This window comes from Empidonax traillii, unplaced genomic scaffold, assembly GCF_003031625.1.
Source record: "Empidonax traillii isolate 1590-97213 ecotype Southwest subspecies unplaced genomic scaffold, ASM303162v1 scaffold444:size1099390, whole genome shotgun sequence".
NCBI classification, from domain to species: domain Eukaryota; kingdom Metazoa; phylum Chordata; class Aves; order Passeriformes; family Tyrannidae; genus Empidonax; species Empidonax traillii.
Genome location: NW_020955637.1, coordinates 862,759 through 889,362, shown reverse-complemented (window position 1 = coordinate 889,362; position 26,604 = coordinate 862,759). Strand labels below are relative to the sequence as shown.

Here is a 26,604-nt window from a genome sequence, read left to right as displayed (position 1 = left end):
CTTAAAAGCAGCGTCAAAAATAATTTATTTCATTATCCCTCTGTAACTCCCATTCTATTCTGAACTGCCCCAGAAATAACAGAAATAAGAGCAGTTTACTTTTTGCCTTCTCGCTCTTCCTGGAGGGTCTCCATCGGATGCAGGTCCTGTGCTCGTCCAGGTAGAAGAGCCGGACCAGCCCTTTGGTTCCACTCTTCAGCTTAACCATCTGAGTCCCAGACTGCATGACACTCATGCATCTTTCAACTGTGAAGCAGAGCAGGAAAGTTCAGCTGAATGGCCATCTAATTCCACCAGTAACATGACTTACTTCCAACATCTGCCAACACTGAACACTTTTGACTGGCACCATTACTGGCAAGCCGGTCAGTGCTGTGAGACATACAATTCCTTCTCCACTAACTTCTCCACATAGGAAAATGGAATAACTCATCTGGCAGAACACCTTCACAACAAAGGAAGCAAGGAAAACTTTACCCTATGTTGAGGAAAATATTTTATAGTTGTTCCATGCTTATCTCTTTTAGATTTTTTAATAACATCATACACAGCACATATTTTAAACCCCAGCACTCCATGAATTTGGACTGGTGAGATCATCATTCAAACTCCTCATTTCTTTGGGCTCTGTATCTTGTGGTGGTGATGTTGGCAGAGCTGCTCACAGAATTATAGCCAGACAATCCCTCCTCCCCACACACATTCACACCCTCCCCATCCTGCTACCAGACTTCAAGCACAGGCTGTGATGACTCCCTTTTATCCACCCATCCCATCCGGAGGGTGTAGCTTTGTTTCTCTGTTTTGACTAAAATAAACCCGTCACTTCCATTTCACCTCACATCTTCCCTCCTACAGCCTTCCAAACACTAGGATCAAGATAACATTTCCTCTTATCTCAGTATATATCCATGCTCTTCAGTTACCTTCTCCTGGCTGTATCCATTCACAGCCTCTCCTCGCTTGGTATCACTCCAAATTCACCTCCTGGGTGATTTGTTTACACTCTGGCTGACTCCCAAATATACTCTCTGGGTCTGTATTTCTTATCACCCTTTCTTATCACTCTTCCTCTCTCCACCACTTCTCTCTTCAGTATCACAACAAAGTCTAAGTCACCCTCCCACTCCTCTCTGCCACAGCTGGGATTTCTTTTCGCAGCTCCCAACTCCTCTGACACATGTCACAAGCAGCTGGAGCAGCATCTAAACATTGGTCAGGCAGGGGATGAGCAGACACTGTGGGTGCAGTGACCTCCTCTAGCTCCCTCACTCACAGGGAGCTGGCACAGCCAAGCTGCACATGGATTAACTCCACCAGAACAGTGTTTTGCCCGAGTCGTCTTTCCAGGAGGAATGAGAGGATTCAGGCTGAGCTGAACAGAACCAAACTCTCCTGAAAGCATCACATTCTCAAACAAGTCTCTGTTAGAATCAGTTCAGCTGGCAGAGAAAAAGAACCACCAAACTCTGTTTGCATTAATATGCTGTTTAGGACAGCCAGCAAAAGGCAGAAGGGAAAGACTACATTTATTTACTGGAAGACAGGCAAAAGATGTGCCACACTCAGACAGTTAGAGCCAACCCAACCACAGGGGAAATAAAAAAAACATAAAAGGCAATCCAGTTCCTTCTTCACCACATCAATTGCCTAAACATTTCTACATCCCATTTGTAATTGTTAGAGGTGCATTTCACAGTCATGCTTTCAGACTGACCTCAGAATCAAGAAGTTATATGGAATAGATTTTAAAACACTTTCTTGCACAGACAGAGAAGAGCAGAAGGAACCCAGTTCCTGCCCAGGATCTCAACAGTCTCCACTTCTCAACCACCACCTGCATGAAGTTAGTGCCCAAGGAAACACCACCTTTTCTGCTTGCCTTCCACAGGAATACCATCAGAACTCCAACATTTAAAGAATAGTAAATGTGTAAGAGAGTTCACTGCATCACCCCTGCTGTGGAGGTGTTAATAACAAAGAACTCAGTTAAAGAACAGACTGAGGTAATGGAAATGCCACAGCAGTCATAGGCCCACTGGATTTCAGCTCTGCAAACCATTTACAAAACACCCCATCCTCCCCTTTAGGCTATTTATAAAATATAAGCACGCAAATAAAAAAAGATCTTTTCCCAATCTATTCTCAAAATGCTAATTCCAGTCTCGGCAGACACCGCACATTAGCATCTGAATCAGGGGAAGGCACTGAGCACAGGCAGGGCAGAATAAAGCTCCAGAAGAGCAGCTCAGGGAGGCTTTCACTGAGAAACAGGGAGGCTAGTTCCAGAAAAACATCTACTCCTGTAGATAAACCAGGAATACAGAGTAAATGAGACAGCTCTTCGAAGGAGACGGGTATCAAAATTTGCAGAAGCAAGACATGGCTCCCAATAGATGGTACACAAGGACTAGCAGATACAAACCCATCTGTGCCAGCTCGACTGCCTCTGGAGTGGCCACGCTCCCCAGCACGTGGGACACCTCTGAAGCCAGCAGGAAGGCCATGGAGCCCCGGGAAGTGGGGTGTTCCCTGGAATGCCACCCGTGGGGCAGGTGCTGTTCGCTGTACCTGGGCACGCTGCTCCTCCCGCAGGGTGACCCCCCTGCAGCTGCAGCTCTGACTGCTCCAGCAGCACTAATCCATCCCAAATGGGCAGTGCTGCCTTCCAGCTCGGCTCTAATCTATCCCCACACGCAATCCCTGATGACCAGGGGATGGCTCAGCATCCTCCCCACAGGAAGCCCTCCCAGAATTTACACTGTGCTCACAGTTTAACTGCCTTTCCCAGTTCTCCAGGGGTCGGCATTCACTGGATTTCATTCCCAACAGTCACAGTTGTGTGGCTTCCCCACCAAGGCTCTAGGATGTGCAGGACCCTTCAGTCAGCACCACAAGGGAAATGTTCAGAGGATGAAAGCATTACACTGAGCAGCATTTCAGCAAACTGGAAATGCACTTTGCTCTGCAGGGCCCGGTCCAGCAGGGAAAGCAAGAGCCCCTCCAGAAAACACCTTCACCAAACTTAAACAAACAGGGGGCACTTTGTCCTGCCATATTTTGGGGGTTAGCTAGTCAAGGAAACACTGTTACCTGAGCATTAGTAGCAAAACTCTATTGCCAAGAGCCTACAGCAAGGTCAGGATGGAACACAAATTTCTTACTGCTGTCCACAAATACAGTTTGGGTTTTTTTCCTATTATACTACTATACATTAAGAAATTAATATTTCAAAGTGCAATCAAATGACAAAAGGTTTGGCCTCATGTCTTGCTCTTATGGACCTAATGTTACAGCCATCTGACAAAACAAAAAGATTAAATAAGGTATAAAGAGCATTACCAAACACTGAGAAGTGTAATTATGAAAGAGGATAGAAACTGGGTATATAAATGATATGCATCAACTGCATTAAGCTGAAATTAAGCTTGAGGAGATAAAAGGAACCCGTAAAACACAGGAGTTCCTTTTTCAAGTGCAACATCAGCTCTTGTCCCCTGCATTCAGTATTTTGGGGGTTACTGGTGCTTTGCAAAGGGTTGTGAAGCACTGGCACAGGCTGCCCAGGGCAGTGGTGGAGTCACCATCCTTGGAAGGGTTCAAAAAACATCTGCGTATGGCCCTTGACGTGGTTCAGTGGTGAACACGGTGGCGGTGCTGGGCTGATGGTTCCTTCCCAAAAAAGCCCCCACCTTACACAATTAACCTTCCCCGAGCCAAGCAGTGAAACGCTCTGGATCCGATCAAACCCTGGACCGAACGCCAAGCCCTGACAGTCTCAGCTCTCTGTGCTCTCCTCAACACCCTGGCTTGGGCCATTCACTCCCCCTGAGCAGCAAAGTTTGCCTTTCCACTAATGCCATTAAAAGCCATTTAGTCCCCACCTCCAGCCCAGAGAGCTGGTTTTATCCAAATCCCCCAGAAGAACACTAATATCCAGCACTAATGTCAGCACAGGGCTGATTGCTGTGTTATGCAACAGCCAGAGGGCCCAGGAGGGCACGGAGGGCACATGCAGGTCCGGGGAATCCACAGCCCCAGGCAGGACTGGCTGTAATAGCCACGGCTCATACTTTATGCCAGATTTTAATTTGCTCTGCAGCAACTCTTCCAGCCCTACGGAATTTTACAGTAAGCTTCTTACAGGGGTTTAATCCTAATCTCTGGGAAGTCCATGGCCATGAGATGGACAATCTCTTACACCTCTGCAAATCCCAAAAAACCTTCAAGGAAGTCACAGAGCACCAGCAGAGACACCAAAGGCTGGTGCCAAGCCCAGCTGAAAAGGGCACAGGCAATTCATTCATCTCAGCCCTGGAGATGCAGAGCAAACAAATGAGTAACCAAACCCAAACAGTGACTGCCCAAACCAACTGAGAACGGTGTACAGACAATAGAAATCACCCTGGAAAACCACTTGTAAAGTCACTAGATAATATGCAGACAAAAAGGGGTGAGGCTTAAAACAAAGACATATCATACCCAGAACAGGGAAACAATCCCAAACACAACCAAAATCTATCAGCATAGTTTCCACTCTTCATAGATCTGAGAACTGTCTGGTGTTGCCTTTTTTCCTTCCAAAAAACAAAACCAAATCCAAATATTTGGGAGTAGTAGCTCTCAGAAGTCATGTTTGAGTAACACATATTTCACAGTAACTGCTCTTCCAGCCTCCCCTCTTGACAATGCTGGCTCAATGCTCCTGCCTATGATCAATAAGTCATCTTATTTTCACATTCAGGTGAACAGTCTTTGCTCTTTGTCTCCTCCACAGCTGATCCCTGACAATCCTTAGTTATTCCTGCCATGGGAGCACCCAGAGTCCCTTCCCAGACTGAGGTCCCCTCCTCTTTTGCACGTAGAGATCAGAAAGGAACCAGGAGCATCCAAACAAAACCTTGGCACTACAGTATCACACCAGTAGAGTTTTGTTCCCTCAGGGAGACTTCACAGAGTACTGTGCAATGCAGGGAATGTCTCGCCAGGACAGTGCCTCACTCACAGGGGCTGTGATCTGCTTTTGGGAAGCAACCCTTCAGTGCAGCAACTGAAGTACCAGGAATAATGGATATTTTCTACCTCTGCCCAAGGATACTTCCTTCTGCTAGCTCAGCAAACTGCCCAGTATTATCTCCACGCAATTAGCCCAGGTTTCATCCCTTGTTCAGAAACATCCTTCACCAGAGCTGGGCATTGTGAGAGCTCTGGTGCCACTGCAACACAGCAGGACCGAGGGCTCTAAGTTTTCCATTAAGACCATGGAATTAGTCCTTTATCCACACTGAAAAGCTCAATCATTTAAGCACAGACATGGCCAGCTGCCAAAGAACATTGTCACATCAATGGGGCGAACAAGGAGTGCAGATTTATTAAGCAAACACAGTTAAGTTTGCACATCCTAATCCTCTTTATTTCGTGAGGATCCCTCAGCAGGGAGGGCACAGCAATTGATTATGACACTACAGAGCGTGTGGGAAAAGCAGGAGACAGGAAGGAACGGAGGAGAAGAGTTTCCACTGCCCCTGGCAAGAGGAGGAAGTGCAGTCAGGTGTGCAGGTGCTGCTGTGGCAGGCTCAGGATGGGCAGCATCCTCACCCTGCTGGGACAGGCTCAGGATGGGCAGCATCCTCACCCTATTGGGACAGGCACAGGATGGGCAGCATCCTCACCCTATTGGGACAGGCACAGGATGGGCAGCATCCTCACCCTATTGGGACAGGCACAGGATGGGCAGCATCCTCACCCTATTGGGACAGGCACAGGATGGGCAGCATCCTCACCCTGCTGGGACAGGCACAGGAAGGGCAGCATCCTCACCCTGCTGGGACAAGCACAGGAAGGGCAGCATCCTCACCCTGCTGGGACAAGCACAGGAAGGGCAGCATCCTCACCCTGCAGGGACAGACTCAGGACATGCAGCATCCTCACCCTGCTGGGACAGGCTCAGGGAGAACAGGGCACTGTGGCTGTGTCTGCAAAGGAAATCCCTCAGCCAGGCGAGTGCTCAGGCACCAGGCAGGAGCAATCCCTCACTCCCAAGAGCTCCCCTGAGCCACCTCTGCAGCTCTGGGACAGCAGCTCAGGCTTTGCTGCCTCACAGGACTGACAGACACCAACCAGTCGGGAAGGCAGACCGGGAGCTGTGCCTCTGGAAGCACAGGTGCAACACAGTAAGCCACGAGCTCTCTGTCTTCCAGAATCCCAGATCTGCCCTCTAAACAAATCAATAGATCCATAAATAAGGATCACACACTGTGAAACAAACCTGTCCTGTTCTCAGCCTGCCTTTGTTGTATGTTACTAACCAGGGAAATAGAACTCTCACCACAGCATATTCAGAGGGGTCAGACCCCCTCAGCCACCACATCCTCTCCAAATACACCATTCCTTTGTATCTCTCCCCCCTGCTTAACTTCTCTATTTAACAAAAAATAGGAAAAAAAAAACCACATAAGGACCCTTCCTAAAGCTCATTCCTGTCCCCACACAGGAGACGAGCAGAGGATAAACCATCCCAGCTTCAGTGCAACAGTCAGTCCTGATGTCTGCAAATTTATCAGCAAATAGCAGTGTGTGACAGCATCCTCACCCCCCTGGGGAGGGGGATGAATGACAGGGCACGAGAGCAGCTGGAGCTGCAGGGTGAAGCAGCTGGAAGGGGCACCCAGTGCCAGGACCTGGAGCTAGGCTGGAGGGAGCACTGCTTCCCCCTCGGGCTGCCAAACAAACCCATATCTGGGGCTCCATCAGACAGCAGAAGGAGGGGAAAAAAGCAGAATAGAACTGAAGGTGGAGTTGATTAACCTTTAAAAGTAATGAATGGAGAAGACGTTGCAACAGATGATATGGACTAATTTATTCACACTCCTCAGAAACAGTCATTTTGCTAAAGAAACATGTTTATCTATTCTATTCTAAATTACCTCGGAGCAAGTCACCGACAGTGAGTCATCTGTGGGCAAACAATGAATTGACAGTCTCAAACACCAAAGTGATTTTATGACTGAAAATGATGATGTTTTGTGCAGCTGAGTTTCGTGCTGATCAATGTTTCTGTTGGTAACATGCAAACACCTCCAAACCCGTTATCTGTTGTGGTGCTGGGGTATGGATAACCTGCCCCAGCCCAGGCTCCAGCTCCTGTCCCACTGCCTGCCTTCCTGTCTCTCACACAGAAACCCTCTCGTGGCACCTCACAACTCTCATTTCAGCCATCCCAGAAGCACAGGGAGCAGCCCATGCTGCCAGGCTGTCCTCCAACGCATGAGCTTCTGCTGGAAGAGAGGGAAAGCGAGCACACGCTCCTGCTGCAGCAAGCTCAGCGCTGGGAAGAGCTGTGAATGGTTCTTTCAGCCAGGTCTGCTCTCCAGCCCCTGGTTTCCCACCACAGGGCCACCAGCCCAGCCCAGCACTCAGACTTCATGCAAGTGCTGCAAGAGGTACTTGGGCACTTTGACATCTATGCCAGCCACATAGTTTCAGAAAGGCCACAGTTCTTCAGAGAACTGCAACAAGCTTTCCAGTTTCACACCACAGCCTTCTGCAGATCTACTGAACCAAGAGTAGAGTTAATTCATGGGCACCACAAAAAGGGAATACTAAGCAGTTAACAAGCACATAACCTAGTTGGTAACTGGACCACTGTGCCCTTGGCTCTGCAGAACAGATTGGATGTCTCTCAGCATCAAGCTCCAGCATCCTCCGAACCCTCCCAGGGCCATGGGAGGACACTCTGGTCAGGCTGGCAGGTGAGAGGGTTCACTTCACACAGGGAACATCCCCAGGACACACCAAACCACCCCCAGGCTTCACACCTCTCACAGCTGCCACGTGCACGTGCTAATTAATTATCAGTGCATATAGTGCTGTGACAGATTTAAGATATTGCTGGAATTAAACCTGTGCGAGACCAAGATCTTCCCAGGACGAGATTGGTGCCTTGGATATCCACTCAGACCATAATTCCTTCATATATCACTATTCCTGAATCTGCACTTGTTGTTTTCCAGGTGCTTGGACAGCTGCAGATACAGGAGCCCAAAGCAACAGCAATAACAGTGTTGAACAGGCTGCTGTGCTGGTCCCTGGGAATGAGACTCGATGGATTGGGGGCTGTTTCTCGGCTCAGCTGTGCCAGTTGCATCCCCAGGGCTCTGATAAAACACCAGAGAACTACAAAGCAGCGGTAGACCCACAACCAAGGCAGGTCTGTGCTGTGCCTGCTGTGTCCCAGTGCCAATCGCTCCCTGAGCTCCAGCACTGCCCACCCTCGGGGTCAGCAGCCACCCAGGAATTCATGGCCAAGCTGCTGGAGCTGCTGCTTCCAGGAGAGCTCATCTGGAGCCAATGCAGTGCCCACCTGTTCAGGTAGCCATTTATCCAGGTGTTATCCTACAGCACCTCAGTGTGCGGTGCCACACACACCCTGGCACCAGATTCAAACGGATTAAACTGATGCTTTCCTTCCAGGCCTGTTCCACACCCCCTCCAGGCCAGCTGGCTGCTGTGAATTATTCAGTGGGGCCATATCCATTACCTCGTGTGCCTCGGGAAGCAGATGGAGTAACACCTTAACCTGAGCATGGGCATCAAACCTTAATGCAGAGCTTGGGGTAACCAAAACCCAGCATAAACCCAGGCTCTGGCACCGCACCACACCCACTCCAGCACAGGAGGCTCTTTGCTCAGGCTCTCCAAATACCTCACTTTTCCCTCAAACAGGTTCTTGTCATAAAAATGCCTTCTGAGCTACCCAATTTTGGCAACCCAGCACTCTGCCAAATGTAAGTTTTTTGTTTAAAAGCACATAACCCAACACGCTTAAGGATGAGCAAAATACAAAAAATAATTCTATCTACCATGATTTCTCCTCTCCACAGCATTTACCCTCTATCCACTTAGAGCCTTAAGCTAATTGCCACTTTCTGTCAAGCACTGACTTAAATTGAAAAGATCAGACATTATAAACTACAAGTTACCGAAGAAAGTTATTCAAGACGTCTTCCTTTTCTGTACCATCTCCTGCAACTCTTGAAAAGACCCATTTTTCATCCAGTGCTGTTTCCTTCAGATTTTACACATCATTTGCATGTGTGCTCTGCTATTTATAAGCACTACTAGGAAAAGCTACAGAAACTCTTCTCCAGAGAAAGCCACAGCAAAATGCCCAACAGATGAAAAGGTCAAGAATGTTTTTGTTCAAGGCAAATACATTTGCAATAATTTAAGCTAACACAGAAGTGCAGTTTGTCCTTATCATAGGAGCAGTATCTCATAGAAAAACTATGTGTTTTCATGGAGAAATGTTCCTTCAAATCAATACAAAAATACCGATTTTTCTTGTTAAACAATGAGGAATACACGCAGACTTTTCATACCAGCAATGTCCACAGAAATACTGTATGTAACTCAACAAGCAGAAGGATTCAGTTACCTGATTTTTCTACAAGCATTTCCAGAAACGTTACGAGCTCGTCCTTTGGCAATTCCAAACTCAAACATCCTCAAACATCCTTACCTTTTTCTGGACTTAGATTTTTATATACTTCAAGGTCTGCCATTAAATTTGTAACTCATGCATTATTGGCAAGCAGAATGGAAATTCCCCCTGCAGGAAAGCCTCAGTTCAATCTTCCCGTCTTCAGAGCTAACACATGTGGGAAGCAATCCTTGGAAGTACGGCAGACCCCCGCCAGCGCCGCTCCGTAGGATGAACGACGAGATCTCCGTGAGCCATCCACAAATCCAGGGGCAACACCGGACAACTTCTCTCACAGGCGGGAAGCAGAGCCCGGGAGGGGAGCTGGGAGCATCTGCTCCGTGCTGCGCTCAGGGGATGAGGAGCAGCGGCTGCTCCGGGTCTGACACACGCACAGCTCACCAAGACGCTCCGGCAGGAGCCGTGCCCCGAGCCTGGGAAGAGCAGCTCCACTCGGGAGCACGAGGAAATCCTGCGGGCAGGGTCGGGAAGGGATTACCACACTTCAGTTCAGGGAGAGAACGGGAGAGTGACGCAGGCTGGATGCAGGAGAGAAAATCCACCCTCACTCCAGAGTCACTGCCGGCATTGCCGCCGTGGATCCCGCCAGGCAGGAACGCAGAACCTGCATGGACTGCGCTCCTTTTGCCCCGATTTTGCGCCTCCTGTGCTGTGCGTGTGCCTGGCTGAGGGGAACAGCCGTTCTGCAGAACCAGGCCAGTGAGAGCACAAATGCAAATGGTTGGGGCTGTGCATCGCTGAGCAGAGCATCGCTGAGCAGGGCACCGCAGAGGAGCCCGAGTCCCCTGCGAGACGCTGAGCACCGACACTCCCAGGGGCTACACAAACCTCCGTGCTGCACGACAACTCCTGCGCTGCTGTAAGCCAGCTCCCTGCTCCTGAAATCAGGGGTTTACAGGCAGTGTGGAACAATGGGCAGAAACACTGGGACTTGCATAAATTGCACTTACTTACAATGGAGCCCAAGGGAACACAGGGCTGGAAAGCACGGAGAGAATAAAGTCAGCTCACAACACATCTTTCATTTACTGCATTTTCTAATTGTTTCACTCTTCAGCTTGCTCTTCCACAGTGACATTTACATCAGCACACCAAAGGAATTCCCAGCTGTATTCTCAAACATTGTGATAGCAGTAAAAGAGGATGGAATTTGTGGTTCCAATGGCAGTGCCAGGTTTGGATGGCAGGACATGGCAGAAGTCCCACTCTGAGGAGGGAAGTGTCACCCATTGCCAGTCAGAACAAGGGAAATGGGGCAGCCCATCCTCACCCCACCTCTGGTTCTCACCTCACCACATTACCAGACCAAACCATCCCTCTGAAGCCTCTAGACAGTTACCGACACATTTGCATTCAAATGAATTGATGTGCTAGAGTTGCAATCCAACAACAAAAAATAAACTGTCACCACTGCATAGTTTAACACCAGACTGCACCTGATAACGTGCTAAGTGTGAGTTCACACACACTCCTACCGTTCTATCCGTTATGTGACCAGCTATACACAAGCATCTTTAACAGCACAGCTGCTCTGTCAGAAACCTTGCACAACCATTAATGCACCCTTCATTATTTTGTCTTCAAGGGAAGTTTCATTTTAAGACCAGAAGCGCTTAAACGCTTTGGAGATTCCAGCCCGTTGTGTGGGTTAGAAGAAGGGCACAGCAAATAAATGAAGAGCATGGAACTCAGCAGACATGTCCAATGGTGGGACAAGAGTTGCAGGTTTATTCACCTTCAAAAAAAAAAAAATTAAAAAAGAAATCAATCCCCATGACAACTCCTCAGTGCCAAGCCAGGTTTTGCATCTCATCCCAAGGCCTGTCAGAGTCAAATTTGAGCTGATGTGACACAGTATGTCACAGTTTGTCTGTCTGCAAAGGGAAAAGGCAACAAGTTCATTTTACACCACCTGACGCTGCACCTACACCTGATTTAAGCAGCGCCACCCTCCCATGGTTCCAGTGATCCCATTCCCTCCCTGCTCTCGGGGCAGTCCCAGGCTCCTGCTGGGAATGCTCTGTGCTGCCACAGCCAAGTTCCAACAAAGTCTCAGAGTTGATGGTGACAAACAATATTTCTAAACAAAAAATTGGTTTTCCATCCCCTGTCACTGATTGACAGCAATGGCCATAAGGCAACAGGATGTATTTCCAACCATCACTGCTGTTCCACAGGTGTCACACAATCACAATAACTCAATTCCCCTTTGCAGGACAGGGAACAGCCTCACCTCTGCCTGCTTTTCCTGCTTACATTTGCTGCCCATACCTAACAGGGCTCAGATTACTGGACAGAGACACAACACTGCAAGTTCTACTGCAAAATATTCATTTTCCAATAAATGAGAATATGATTCGACTAACAGTTCTGAAATTACAGCATCAGAAGAAAATTCATTTTCTAGCTCATTGATTTTTCCTTTTTCACTGTCAAAATAGCTGGAAACCAGTACAGAGCCTAATTCTGCTAAAGAGCAAGAAAAGCTGATTAGAGAACTAACACCTCTCACGGTGAATTGATAATGAAATAAGGAGACAACATCTTCATATTCACCACCCAAATTTAATCTTAGACCTAAACTGTAATACAAACTCCTCATTGAAACTCAGCTAGCAATTAATAAAACTTTGTATTATCTGCACAGAAAACTTGCTGGTTTTATCAGATTAAAGCTTTTATCAACTCATTTGTCATTAATGAAGACACTGTTCTATGAAAAGCTGAGAAACACACCAAGATGGAAGGGGAAGAACACTTGGCACTAGACCTCAAGCACCAGAACACCGTCTGGAGACAGATCCCACACGAGACTCCTCCTTCCAACAAAGGGGGCATCCAGTGACGGACAGAGCTCTTCAGCAAAGCACCAGGACAGTTTTTCAGGCATTTTAATCCCTTTTTTAGTGAACCTCCACACAAATTCTTTAGTGCCCTTCTTGCACGTACATTTTCACTGGCATCTGTTTGTCTCGAGGAATGCCTTGTGACTATTTCACTCCATAAGTCAGAATGTGATCCAGTATATGAATTCCTGCACTCCTAACTTGTCCTGCTTTCCAAGCACCGTTACAAAACTCCAACTGAAGCCGATTATGAAGATGTGAGGCTGAGGGCTTCAGCAGAGCCTGCCCACCAGCAACCATCTCTGATGTACATGTGCAGTTTGGCAAAGGTTTGGTATTGTTCCCCCAAAACTTTGCACTCCAATAACCAGAACGGGCCACTTTACTGCACAGAGAGCGAAACATAATGCATTTATGATTTTATCCACTGGGCACAAAAGTTCAGTATCACTGAAGCAAAGAAACGTTCTCCACCTGTTTACTCAGCTCCCGTTGGGAAGGAGACATTCAGAGCCCCTCAGATGCTGACATTAAGGACCTGGGTCACTTAGCTGAGCCCAGCTCAGAACAGCCAGGTAACGGTCACTCACAGGGTGGGCAATCGAGCAACCCAACCTGCAGCCCAAACGTGGCATGGAATCCCTGTTTCCCCTCAAGCAGATGGTTTACACCAGCTACCCTAAGTTTTGGAGTTAATTAAATGGTCACAGGCATGACTGAATTCCAAAAACCACAAAACAAAAAACAAACAAACAAACAAAAACCTTAAGGAAAAAATAAAATTATCAGCTGTAAAGGTAATAAGTGCAATTACCTAGATCTTCTGGCTTAGGATATACTTGCATTGCTGATGGGAGCTACAGGAAGGGTTATTCCATACACACAGGGTTTTTTCCCCGTTATACTTTCAGCCCCAAACATGCACTAGCCGAGTAAATGGATGTTTGCTTTGACAACACAGCCATTCCCACATTGTTATTGCCAGCAAACAAACAAAATATGATCCACATTTACAGCTTAAAAACCCTGTGAAAATAAACCCCCCCCTCTTTTTCCAAGCCTAGAGGGATGCTGTACTTTGTATCTTGGCACTGCTTGCAACAGGAAGGAAAAGAAAGTGGGTTCATCAAATCCTCAAGGCTATTCCAAACATTGTAATTGCTTGTCTGCTCTGTGCTACAGGAACTGCTAAAATAGCTGAGGCCCAGATCTGCCCCCAGCCTGTTATTCTCTGTGTGTACACAGGCTGCTGGATCTCACTGCTGCTGCTGCAGAAAACTGACACTTTGGCTCCTGGGCAGATAAGACTCCCCAGAGTACAAGGCACAGCAGCAACCTCCTCTTCTGTAACCAAAAATTCAGACATAAACAGAGAAGAATTTCAATATCCTGCAAATGCAGCCATTAGCAGCTCCTCCTAATGAAACCACAAAATCCTGAGAAAGCCTAACCAATGCCATGCCCACAGGACTTCACACACGAGTGTCAGTCACCACCTAAAGACAACCCGTGAAAGCCCCGTGGAAACACCCCCAGTTGTGCATCAATACTTTCTCTTGTGTAACAACATGCAAGTGTCTCTAAACATCATTATAATGTGCCAGAGCAGCCTGGTCCATGTTGTACAGCAGCATTTTCTGAATGGAATGGGAGCTCTGCTGTTTGTATTTGCTGTTCACTGCACACAGGAACTGGATTGGGACCATACAAATGGTTTTCCAGCCTTATATTCCCACTAGTCAATACACTGCTTGCTAATTCCATTTACAACTCCAGAGCAAGGGCACAAATAGGATGCTTTAACAATTTTTCCAAAATTGCCAATCACCAGCTCAAGGTACCCAAGTTTTTCCCGTGTCTATTTTATACATTTGTGGACAATTTTCAGTGTGCTCTTGTGCCAACTTTCCCCATCAGTTCAAATAAGCCTTTTCCTCCCTGAGCTTTCCCTTTGCAAAGCAGTCAGAGCCAGCAGTCACATCCCCTCTCAATCTCTCATCTTCCAAGCTAAACAAACTTGACTCATCTCCACTTCTGTAGCCCTTTTCTCGGTCTGTTCCCCAGCTCCTCTTGCTCCAGCACTCCTGACTAGAACTGCACTAGGCTGGGCCTCGTGGCACCAGCTCACCCTGCTCCTGAACACTCACAATTGCATCTTCACTAATCCCAGAATCCCAGACTGCTTTGCCTCGGAAGGGGCCTTACAGCCCATTTCATCCCACCCCCTGCCACGGGCAGGGACACCTTCCACTCTCCCAGGTTGCTCCAAGCCCCGTCCAACCTGGCCTTGGACACTCCCAGGGATGGGACATCCTGCACTAAAGCATCCCAGGAGCTGTCCTGCTGTTGCAGAGCACTGTGCACTCCAGCAGGGCTGCAGGTTCATGTGGGTGCTTCTGCTCCAACCTGATCTTTTTTTCCCTTTGTTTCTTTGGGAGCCTTAGTTTTGTTTGGTTGTTTGTTTTTGGTTAGTTGGTTTGTTTTTTCTTTTTTTTTTTACACAAAACAAGCCATTTAAACTACTCCCAATAAACACAGAGCTCCAGCATTCTTATTTATGCAGTCCACAAGTTGCTGCACTTGAACCCCTCAGCTGGAGGTGAACAAATGGAACAACATCTGCTCAGGTGCTTAAAGCAGTGCGGGTGCCACAGGGGATGGAGGAAGCACCAGAGCTGAGCAGCTCATTTCCCACTGTGCACCCCTGGGGATGCTGCCAGTCCCGAGGTCTCTGAAATGGTGCTGTGCTTTTTAAGAACATCCCCTGATCCTGTGAGATGTTTTTACCTGGCTGCCCCACACCTGAGGTGCAACAGTTCTGCCAGCCCACAGGTTGTTACTGTGACCTTCCAGACAGCCCTGATGCAACAATTATCCCCCTGCTCCAAATCAAAGGGGGCACTTGGGGTAATAAGAGCAGAATTAACACAACATCATACCAATCCTGGTCAGTCCCTGCTGGCACAGGTCTGGAAAGAGGAGGAGAGCTCTGCCAGAAGACAAAGTCAGAAACTGAGGGAATTAATTACAATTATGGAAATGTCATTTTTAAAAAAGTGTTGTGTTTCTGAAAGTAGTTAAGAAGAAAAGATCATTAGCATAAGTAGTATAAGTGGGAACAGCTACTTTCAGAACTGCTGAGACAAAATCAGCCATTTGCTAAACACCTCACAGCTTCTTTCTGTTTAACAACTACAATAGCAATAACTACCAAAAAATCATGAAAACACCGTGTAAGTTGGGATTAATAGACACTAAGCTGGACACACACAGCCCAACACTGGAACACCCACTGACGAGGAGCAAATCCCCAAAAAACTCCATCAACCCTTTCATCTGCACCAGCACAGCCCCAAAGGAAACCAGCTTGTCTCCAGCATCAGGAGCCCCGTGGTAACACACCCTCCCATCAGGCTGGGGGAACTGCCACCTCTGTCACTGTCCAGCTCCCTCCACACACTCAGAGGGAAGGAACTGTTGCTGCAAGGTCTTGCTTAGGTTAAAAGAGACAAATGGGAAGCCCTGAAAGGTTCTGTCAGGGAAAAATAATTAATCCTGTCTGGTCATGAACAAAAGACAAATAAATTAAGCCACGGAATCTTTCTGGTCTAGGATCCCCGCTAATTACGCCTTCAACTTTAGAGAATTATCACTTTGCAGACTCATCCCTCAATAGCTGTTCACAGATTACCAGACCTTGTGCTGATGGATCATTATCCAGCCTTTGCACCATTAGCAGGATAAAGACATTGTGCTGCTCTGTGATAAAATACCACCTCAGTCACAGAGCACGGACCAGACCTTTCCTTCACGAGTTCTGGAATAGCAAAACTGCAACTACACATCCAAAATGGAACAGCTCCAGTTAATCCACTGGTGCCAGGGAGCTGCCTGGAGAGGAGGGTGATCAACAGGCATTCACCAAAACACTGCCAGAGAGCCCAGACCCAGGGAAAGGGGACCTGGGTGAAGACATCTGGGGGACAACTCAGAAGGAACATGATCACCAAACCAGAGGGACTGCACCAGTGGCCTGAGAAATCCCGGGAATGAATCCATTTCATCCGAGCAGCAGAATGGCTGCTCCTGGAGATGACAGGCTCACCAAGCACTCTGCTGTAACACAAGTCCCAGATGCAGCACACACATGAATTAATGTGACAGTGCCACTGTCAGACCGACTTAGAAAGTTATTAGCATCCTTCTGGTGTCCCAAATAAACTAGCAGTGCCCATGGGCAAGAAAAAAGCAGTACAGGGGAAAATGGAACTGCCTTTCATTAGGAAGATCCACAAACTGACAGATGATTAATTCTCCCACTAAGCCATTAACTTCATCCATGGTGACACAACCACAGTGACAAAAATGCAGACACAGCCTGGTTTACAGTGGGCTGCAAACCTCCCAGTCCTGACAAACACACCGAAAATGGAGATATGTTCTCTAGGAAAAAATACCTTTGCTTTGAAAGTGACAAGTATTTCTATCTTTAATTCATAGGCACTCCATGCTGCTGTTATTAATAGTGTCATCAATCTGCCCTGAAGGGACAGTTTTTAATCACTGACCACAAAGGGAATAAAAGAATACAAGATTTAGGCCTCTCAGAACAGCATTAGGAGGTCACTCTCCCAGCAGGCAGGCAGGGGTCCAGCTCTCTTATCAGATGAGACCTGCAGGAATCTATTCCAGGCAGGGACAGCTCCTGAATCCTGCTGACCCACCACAGGAGCACGGGCTGGGCTCAGCACTGCTCCTTACCCTGAGCCCCAGGGTGAGGCAAAGGGAGAGAAACTCTGAGGGGGGAACACATGTACTCTCTAGTTGATGCATCAAGTTTTAAGCATATAAAAAGAAATCCTGAGAAGGAAGTTTTTTTACGTCAAAATGACTTCAGAGTATTCAGTGATTTTGCTGTGGCGGGATCCTCCAACAACTGAATGATCACAGCACATCACCTGCAAGGGACTAGGAGGTGCGGGGTTGATGGGGACTGATTAGGGATCCCTGGGGGGCATCACAAGTGTCTGATCAGTACCTGGCAGTCAGGCCCTTCCAGGCACTTTCAGGTCAGAGCCTGCAGGTCCAGCACCGGCAGTACCGGGGGGTGACAGGCAGGCCGGACCATGAGAGCCCGGCGGTACCAGGGGTCAGTCAGTCTGTCTGTCTGTCAGTCAATCAGTCTGTCGGTCCCGGCGGGTCCGGCACGCGCAGCCCCGGGGGCGGCAGTCCCGCAGCGCCCCCTGGCGGCCCCGTGCGGCGCCGCCGGCAGCCCCGGTCCGTGTCTGTCCCACCGGGTTCGTGTGTCCCCCCCGCACTGACGGGGGTCCCCGCGCCCCCCCAGCCCGGCCCCGCACGGTGAAGGCTCGTCCCGGCAGGCCTGCTGGCTCACGGGCTCGGGGGGAGCGCCAGCGATGAGACACAGTGTGGATAGGGAAGGTCGGGGCCAGCTGACAGCAGGGAGCACAAAAAGCGAAACAGCAAATAACTTTGTGACTCACCGTGGAACACGCCGTTGTCCGCTAGGAAGTGCCTGCAGTACTGCAGACAGCTCTTCTTATCCAGACTCCAGTAACTCATGGTGGGGCCGCCTCCTGCTCACCATCCAAGGCACCGACCCTGCAAGGGAGACCAGAACAGGGAACTGCCAGTTAATTCACAAGAAATGCCCAACTGCTGCAAGCCCTGCAGTTATTTGTGCCCTTTATGCAAAATAGTTCATTGGCTTCCCCAAACTTGCCCATCTCCACAGACATGCAAGGCAAGGGGCATGGCAGGGCACCTGGATGGAGCTGGAGCCAGGCTGCAGTGATGCCACCAGCCAGCAGGTCCCAGCTGCTGCAGGGAGCCCACCCCACCCACAGTCGCTGCTGTCACAGCCACCCCAGGCCACGCTGGGGCCTGGAGGCACGATCAATGCAATCCATTTTATGATGCTGGCCCACAGTCAACAAGCTACAGACACATACAACAGCACCAAGGTTATACACACCAAAAGAGTGAGTTGAAGGGAATCACCTCCTGATTTTGAGACCAGAGTAGAGTTATGTGGACACAGAGCCCTTGCACCAGCACCCTTGCCCTTGGCAGCCACTGCCCTGTGTCAGCTGAAGCAGCCCCTTTGGGACTCTGCCTTTGTCCCTATGTGCAGAAATCCCTCCCATAGCTTATTATGCACAGTTCTATTGCAGCCAGACACACCAGCATTTCATACTTCTCTGAAGTATCCTTTCACTGGATCCTCCTTCTCCCTTAGCTATTTTGTGAAGTTCAAGATCTGGTTTCAGCAATCCAGACACCCCTTCCTGTTACAAGCCCACTTTGGTCTCTCATTTTATCTCCCTCCCACCTTCACTCTGGTCAACCCAGCTGCTTGCTCGCCCACACTTGGCACAAACTCCAACTGTCTTCAAACAAGCACACTCTCTCAGGATGTAAGGACACTGCCACTCAAGTCTCCTCAGAAAACTACTACCCCCTCCTCCCCAGGTGAGACACCACTCACTACAAGTGCCTGGGCTGCAGCTCTGCTGAGGGACACAGATCCACTTCACTAAAAAAGGACAAGAAATCTGAAATCACAGCCAATAGGACTTCTGTGATTCTTAATCACCAACTGAGCTACAATCATTTCTTGGGGCACAGCCACTGCTCTCAGCTATATGGGAACAGAGAAACCTGAAGAGCTTTATCCCTTCTCCATGCATCCATGCCATGAATCCAGCAGTGATGGAGGTGAAGGAGCTGATTGTGAGGAGCCCAGAAATACCTGCAGAGCTCCTCTCCCCCAGCACACATCTTAAAACTTCCAGTCTCCACTACAGTGTTTTGTTTACACCAGAGGCATATTTTGCCACAATCTGGAAGGCTAAGCAGTACTACCCACAATCTCTGCCAGGCTTCAGCTCTACACTCCTTGGGCTCCTGCCCTGGCCAGCCATGAGCTTTGTTACAGCCTGCGCTAAGCAGGGCCGCTCTTCCAGCAGTAATTAGGAAGGCACAAGCTGTTAGTTACTTCTACAGTGTAGGAACAATTCTACCACCGCGGTCCAGCCCACTGCCAGGCTCTTCGCTTTAGGCTATAAAAATACAAGAGGCACCGTGTTTTAATTAAGAAAACCATATCAAATATTCATCGCTGAGAATTTACACACAATAAGGAGATCTTATCTCCCACTCAGCTCCCACACAGAACTCCTGTCAAGGGGGATATTTACAGGGAAATGTTGCTATCAATATATCCCTGCAGTGCCTCTGAAAGAGCCCCTCGGCCCCCTCCCCTGCCTTCCAGGGCTCATGCCGATACAATCCTCCTTTGTTCCTGCACAAAGGCTTCTCCCACACCCCGGTGGCCCCTCGAACAAAGGTTCTCCCTGGCACGTCAGGGACCAAGGCAGAATCCCAGGGGGGCTGCATCAGCTGACACTGCCATCCCGGAAGAAAACCTTCCTAAGAAACACCAGCAGGTTTTTGGATGGCCTTTGAAGTTCTTTCCTGTCCAGAGCTCCGGGAGAGCCCAGCCAAGATCATGCCTTACCCCACAGACACAAAAAGGGAAACAAAGACCCAACCAACCCCACACTTGGGCCAAATACCATCATTTCAAATGAATCTGCACTCGGGAACTTGACTGTACACCAATTTGCACCACTTCAACAGCAGCAGCACAGTAGAGAAGGACCATCCTGTCAGTGCCATAAACCAGAACCTTCCACAGGCTATGCCTATACAATTTATTTTATACATGTAGAAGAAGCTATATGAGCAAAAAGTGTTAATAAGCAGGTTTAAACAAGAAAGGACTGTACCACCAAAACTATTTAGGGGGAAAAAAAAAAAGTTACCAAAATCCTGACCAGATAGAAATCTGAGTTCAAAATCAGCTTGTGTAGTTACTTGATGAAGCAGCCAATTCAGAGCGAGCTGAAAACACTCGTTTTTCGCTCTGCAGGTTTCTTAGCTTGGGGGTATCACTTTCACAACAAGCAGAATTCCTGCAGGTTCAGCCCCGGGCCTGGCACATTCATCCCAAGTGATCACTGTTGATCGGTGCTGAGAGATGTTACTCCAGTGTGTCAACAGTCCATTCACTTTATATCTGGATAAAGTGCATATATATGGAGGTTGAGCAAGGGAGTCCATTGTGTGGGGTGCAGAAACACAGCAACTTGAAGGAACTGTATCTTCTTTTTTGGCTGATTAATTTCCATTAAACCTCTCAGCTGCCTCATTTGAGTGCTTTGAGCACTGTGTTCCACAAGAGACACCTTTCCAAAGGGCTGTGACAGTTCTACCGAGCTGGACCTCACCGCAGAGTTATTCATGGATGTAAACCAGTAGCGCTCAGGTTATTAATGGAAGCAAACTGATACTGCTCATTATTAACAGAAGTAAGCTCATATTGCTCAAAGAAGTTTGATGCAAAAAATAATTAAACTTACATATCCATGAGTGCATGTATAAATGGTGTAGATATAGACGGATGAGATGAACAAATATGATTTTTTTTGTTCTCAGAAAGTGGGTAAATTCCCCTCAAGGAAGGTTTCCTTAGATGCATGCTTTATGAAGTTCTTTGATTAGAAAAGTTGTGGACATGAACATGTCAGATGCTTCTGAATTTAGCAGAGGATGCACATACTCTGCTTAGGTTGTGAGAGAGTTCTCCTGGCCAAAGGCTCAGCAGCAGAACAACCCCTGCCCCCGGGTCTCACTGCATTCTGCAGCTTCCCCTCACGCAGAAAACCCCGTGCCTGAGTGAGCTGTGCAGGGAAGCAGGGAGACACCAGGGAAACAGCCCCAGCCCAGGCTGTCACACACCGAGCCGGTTTGGAAAGCAGCAGCATAATCCAATATTTCTCTGCAATATTTAAGCTGGACACTGTGCAGGTCCCCGGGGTGAAGAGGGCACTAAGCACACGCCCACTTAGCAGCGGACAGGAAGGTTTGGGTCCTGTGACAGCTCCCAGAACAGATTAGTGGGTCACCCACGGAGCAGTTCCCAGGCTGGGGACTGTTCACTGCCCCTTCTCACCTGCCCTGTCCCTGATTGTTCCTGGAGCGCTTGGGCAGATAGCAATGCTGAGTCCACCAGATCCCACGGATCATTCCCAGTGGCAGGACAGACGCTGCAGGGCACCAGCACTTCCCTCTCCCAAAAACACAGCTCCAGTCTCAGAGCTCACTGCTCCAGCACCTACCCAGTGCACACATGATCAAAGTGTGATTTATGAAAACTGATTCCCTTCCTTAGCCCCAAATGGTGTCTAAAGTGCTTGTGCCCAGCAACTCTGTCTTCAGCAGAAACTAGAGTCCAGAAAACACTGAATATATTGAGAGGGCTACAGAGTTTGGAAACTCATGCCCATTTCAGATACCTGCCAATGATAAATATCACCATGGAAAATAGTTCAGAGATACTGGACATTACAGTTGACATAAAGGAAAATAATAATAATAATAATTTCAAAAAGTTAGAAATGAGAAGAGCAATCTGGAGTCTCACAAAGGGGACCCTAAATGTGTGCTGGAAATAAGGCTGTGTTAGCTGCAGCTCTGGCCAGAGCACTCGTGTAGCATTAGGGATCCCTGGATGGGAGGGAGGACAGACCATCTGGCTGGCACTAAGCAGCAGGAATATAGTCCAGCGGGAAAGGCTGGGCTTTAATCTGGCAGCTGTGATTGTGTGGGGGCACCCAGCATCTCTGTTGAGCACCATATGTGGGCAGTTACCTTCCAGCCACTGCAAACAGCAAATAAACACCAAAGCACAGAACAAACACTACTTTGGACTCCCCTGGGAGAATCCTGAGGTGGTAGTGAAAAGATAAGCAATTTAGCTTCACAACAGATCTACAGTATCCTTAGAAGGGAGGGAGGTGAAGTGATTTACCTTAAGCTCGAGAGTAAGCAGAAGATTCACTTGCAGTGCCCAGGACCAGAAGGAGGGGCTGCCCAGGGGGGATTGCTGATTTGTCTCTACAGTCTCTTGGTTCAATGTCCCACATCAAGCTCTCCATCATTTCCAAAGGTGCCAGGAGCACTCAGCAGGCTGGCAAACACATTGCAGTGGCAATCAAAGATGAGACACTTCCCTTAGGACTTGCTCTCCAGAGTCCCAGGGCTCAGCCCTTTGCTGTACTGCTACAGCAGTACTGACGGGCACTGACCAGAGGGAGCCAAGCCATTTGCAAGTGTTTACACCACAACATGCAACCAGGAAAATTCATGCTCTCACCAACTTCCCTTCCCTGGACTGTACTAAAAGGTGTTGCAGGTTCTCTCCTAGGTTAATTTATTAGTAGCCATCAACAGGGAATTTCCAGTCCATATGACATCTCCTCCCCTGGCACACCCCTCAAGCCTCTGCACAACAAGGGCTGTATTTTTGAAAACAGTATCCAAAAAAACCAAAGTACCTATTGGATGAAAAGCTTAGCAGTAGTTAGACCTAGAAACCAAATCTGAAGAGATTATAAAACCCTAATATGACCATATTTCATGGAGCACCCACCCATCTGCAGTCTTGGGCTTCTTATTCCACTAAGCCACTCAGAGTCACCCAAATATTGCTAAGCATTTAAGCTGGTCTAAATTCATGCAGATTTAGATTTAACTGTCACACAAGCCCAGGCTCTAAGGGTTCCACACATCATCTGTGCAAATCTCCTCTTTAATCAGCACCAAATATCAACATTCACTCAAAATAACTTGCACAATGTTGCTGAAGGGACACATATGGGAGCCAGGCAGAGTAGGCAAGGCACGTTGGCTGCATCAGATGGAAGGTCCATACTGCCGACACAAAAAGACATTTTTCCCCACAAATTGATGTCATTTTCAGAACTTCTGAAACAAACTATCACCTACCTATGGTATAAACTATTTGATAAATGTACCGTTACTTTCCAGAAGTGAAAGCATCTTGTATGAACAAAAAGCTTAAAAAATGCCCCCAAAGTTACACTCCCTTCTGAACACCAAATATTTATCCATAAATATCACCAGCATGAAAATATAGTACTGACAATATTTGGCAACAGAAAACAAAAACACCCAGTATCTAGTCCTTTTCTCATTTCTCTAGGAACAGGTCTGGAGGACTAAAAGAGGAGATTTTTGTTTGGTTTATTTTTCTGACAGATGAGTTCCCTCATCAAACGTGCCATGAGGCCAAGAGAACATCTGTGCTGGCACCACGCTGGCAGGGGGTGTCAGAGGGGGCAGGACAGCACAGGAGCAAAGAAAAACGTCCTGTGGATTTCGCTGGGAGCAACTGGAAACTCTTAGAGTTGTCTAAAGGGAGAAGGTCACCAAAGTGGGGAGTTGGAATACAGATATTGCACTTGCATGGTTTTTAGACAGATGAGGCCTCATGAAAATGCAGATTTTTTAAATTTTTACTGGTTTTAACTTGATGTTTTGTCTATTCCCCCACTAGAGCACTTGCATTGCTCACCAGATGAAGACAGACTCTGATGTCACGTCATTTGATTGTTTGAAAAAGCTGCTTTGAAATCTTTGTTCATTTTACAGCAATTAACGGGCTCCACCAGACAGCCACAAAGAGCATTTCATCAGTGCCACATCTAGCCACAGGCCCCTTCACTGTCCCCTGCACTGGGGACACTCAGGACACTGCACCCAGCTCCACCTGGGCCCTGCAAGGTGAGAAAGGCTGCACATCTCCCTCCCAAGGGCACCAGGGCTTCGGCCTCACCCTGACTCATCCAGCTGGGGCCATGCCAGAGGACCGGTGCCCAGGACTTGCTCTCTAAGCCACCTTTGCCCTTCCCAGGGGAGGTGCAGGTGGGGTTCAGCGCCCAGCACCATCCCTGGGCTGGCAGGAGTTCCTGTGCAGGCAGAAACCAAGCTGTGCCCACCTGTGCCAAGGACAACTCCACCTGTCCCACCCCTCTGAACAGCAGCCCCTGCTCCCCCTGGGGCTCTGAGCAATCGGGGAGCTTTTGTTCCAAGTCATTTCTCTGCTTTCTGGGAAGCCATGAAAAGCATGTGTCAGCACAACTTGCTGCTGAGGAAGGCATTAGAAAGGATTTGAACTGACTCCCCATGGCAACAGACCCTGAAAGGGAATTAGCATTTGCTCCCCATTCCTCGAGAGGCCTAAATGGAATTTGTTTTTCTCCTCCCTAAGGACTTATTTCCAGGAGGGTGGTGTGCTTTTGTCACCCAGCAGGCACAGCTTCGGGAGACACCTGCCCTGCACACCCTGTTCAGTTAACGCTCATGCCACCAGACATGGAACGGTGTCCATGAATGTTTTCCTTACACAGCTTTCCAGGGCTATGCACAGCTCCTGCTGCCTTTGCCAGCTCTGTGTACACCAATTCACTAATCCAAATCAGTTCCTGGGTTTGCTGCACAAAGCCTTTCAAACTCCAGATGTTGAGCTCAAGAGCCTTTCTACAACAAAGATTTTAATCTACAGAGAGACAACTCACTCCACCACATTGGCAATGCTATTTTTTATGCATCAAAAACACATCTCCAGATTCTATTATATTCTTTGAGAATCTTTCATATTTTCTCCAAATTCTTCTACAAACATGACCGTGCACTTCAAAGTAGCAGAGGAAGGCACAGCAAGCCCAGAACTATCAGCTCCAAGAGCCCTCCACCCCAATATTAATGCTCCCTTCGTCAGGGAAATTGATTAATCTCAGAGGAAGTTCATGAATTCCCAGAGACTCCCAGCTCATGCCTCAATTCTCCAGGTAAAATCTGGAAGGGGTGGGCATGGAATCCAGCTTTACCTCCCATGCTGGAGCTGACAAATTTCCATGGACTCCACAGAACTACACTACTGCACATGGTCAAGAAAACAATCCCTATTCACATCACTCAGTCTGGTGGCTCTGATGCTGTGAGGGTGAACACTTGAGAGTGTCGGCACCTATTGCTGAACTCACAGCTCCTGCTCTGACCTGGGAAAGCCTGGGTGCTGCTCTGCTGCAGCACAGAGTCATTCAAACAAGAAGATATGAAGACAAAACTTAGATGCCTGGAAAGGACCTGTGCCACCACAGCCAGCCACGCCCAGGGATGATCTGCACCTTGTGTATTTGGCTACTTATCAATGGGCAAGTGGTTCCCTAAGGAGTGGGCATTTCATACCACAAGACCCTCTGTGTTGGACACAAATTGACGCTGGTAATTGCCAATATTCTTCCATTTTTTTCACCTGTGGGCAGAACAAAGGCTGGGCAAAGAATGAGAATCACGTTGATAAGAGGCTCAGCACTGCCTGATTTGGACCAACTCATCCCGTTCCCCACCTCAGGACACGCTCGGTCATGCTCAGTGTGCAGAGGTACCTGAACTCTGTGTCATGTCCAATAAATCCAGTCTGGAAGGGAGCATGGACTGCTTCACACCACAGCTTGTCTCCACCTGAAGTTTCTTCCAAGCAACCTTGAGTTACTTCAGGTTGAAGAGACTCACGTGGACGTGCCTTGCCAAGAGCTGGAACGCACGCAGCCAAGCACCCTTGGAGCACATCTGCATCGTTCAGGGGCTGACTGAGCCTCCCCAGGGGCACTGGCACCCACAGCATCCTGTCCATGGCTTTTTCCAGCTCTGGACAGGTACCTGCTCCCAGACTGTTGTCAGCAGCTTTGCCCAGCTCTCCTCTTCCACTGCCCCTGTGGGAACCTAGGCCACTGCCCATCTGCAGTGGGGGTGTTTCCTCACCTTGTGGATCCCCCAACCTGCCTTTCCATCTCCCAAATCTGTGCTCCACATCACCCTCAGCCACCCAGGTGTAACTAGATAGTCCTGTAATGCCAGATGAGCAGCAAAAGGCTCCCTGAGTCAGGAGAGCAGAGGGCACGCTCAGATCTCGGGAGTAACAATAGTGCCCTCAGTGTCCATGGAGACTGGAGCAAGAAGGCCACCTTTGCTACAGACAACAGTTCCAGCTTCCTAAAATAAACAAGAAAGGAGGAAAACAAACCAAAACGAGTACACAAGAACACACACCTCCCTCCTGGCCATTAGATGAGGCCACACTGACACCAGCCAACCCCAGCAGGACTCCAGTGGAAGCACCTTCTGCCTGTGCACTGGGAAGCAAAGGCACATTTATCCCTGGCACAGTGCAGGCCCACAGGTTCAAACCAATTAATCCCCCGCCCAGGGAACCACGCTTTGTTGGTCAGCGGTTTAACACCCGCACAGAACACGCTCCACACCCCACTGCCAAGAGGGAAACACTGTAATAGCTGTGTTTCTACAGCA

The 26,604-nt window shown here is 48.4% G+C and overlaps 1 protein-coding gene across 1 annotated transcript in view; it reads right to left on the bottom strand.

Moving 5' to 3' along the window:
• PLCH1 (phospholipase C eta 1) overlaps positions 1 to 26,604 on the bottom strand; it is a 61,835-nt gene that overhangs the window by 33,526 nt on the left and 1,705 nt on the right. The window contains exons 2-3 of the mRNA XM_027894868.1: positions 17,850 to 17,967; positions 100 to 246 (exon numbers count right to left, since the gene is read on the bottom strand). Coding sequence (XP_027750669.1) covers positions 100 to 246; positions 17,850 to 17,928 — 226 coding nt within the window. The 5' untranslated portion in view covers positions 17,929 to 17,967. The remainder of the gene's footprint in view (positions 1 to 99; positions 247 to 17,849; positions 17,968 to 26,604) is intronic.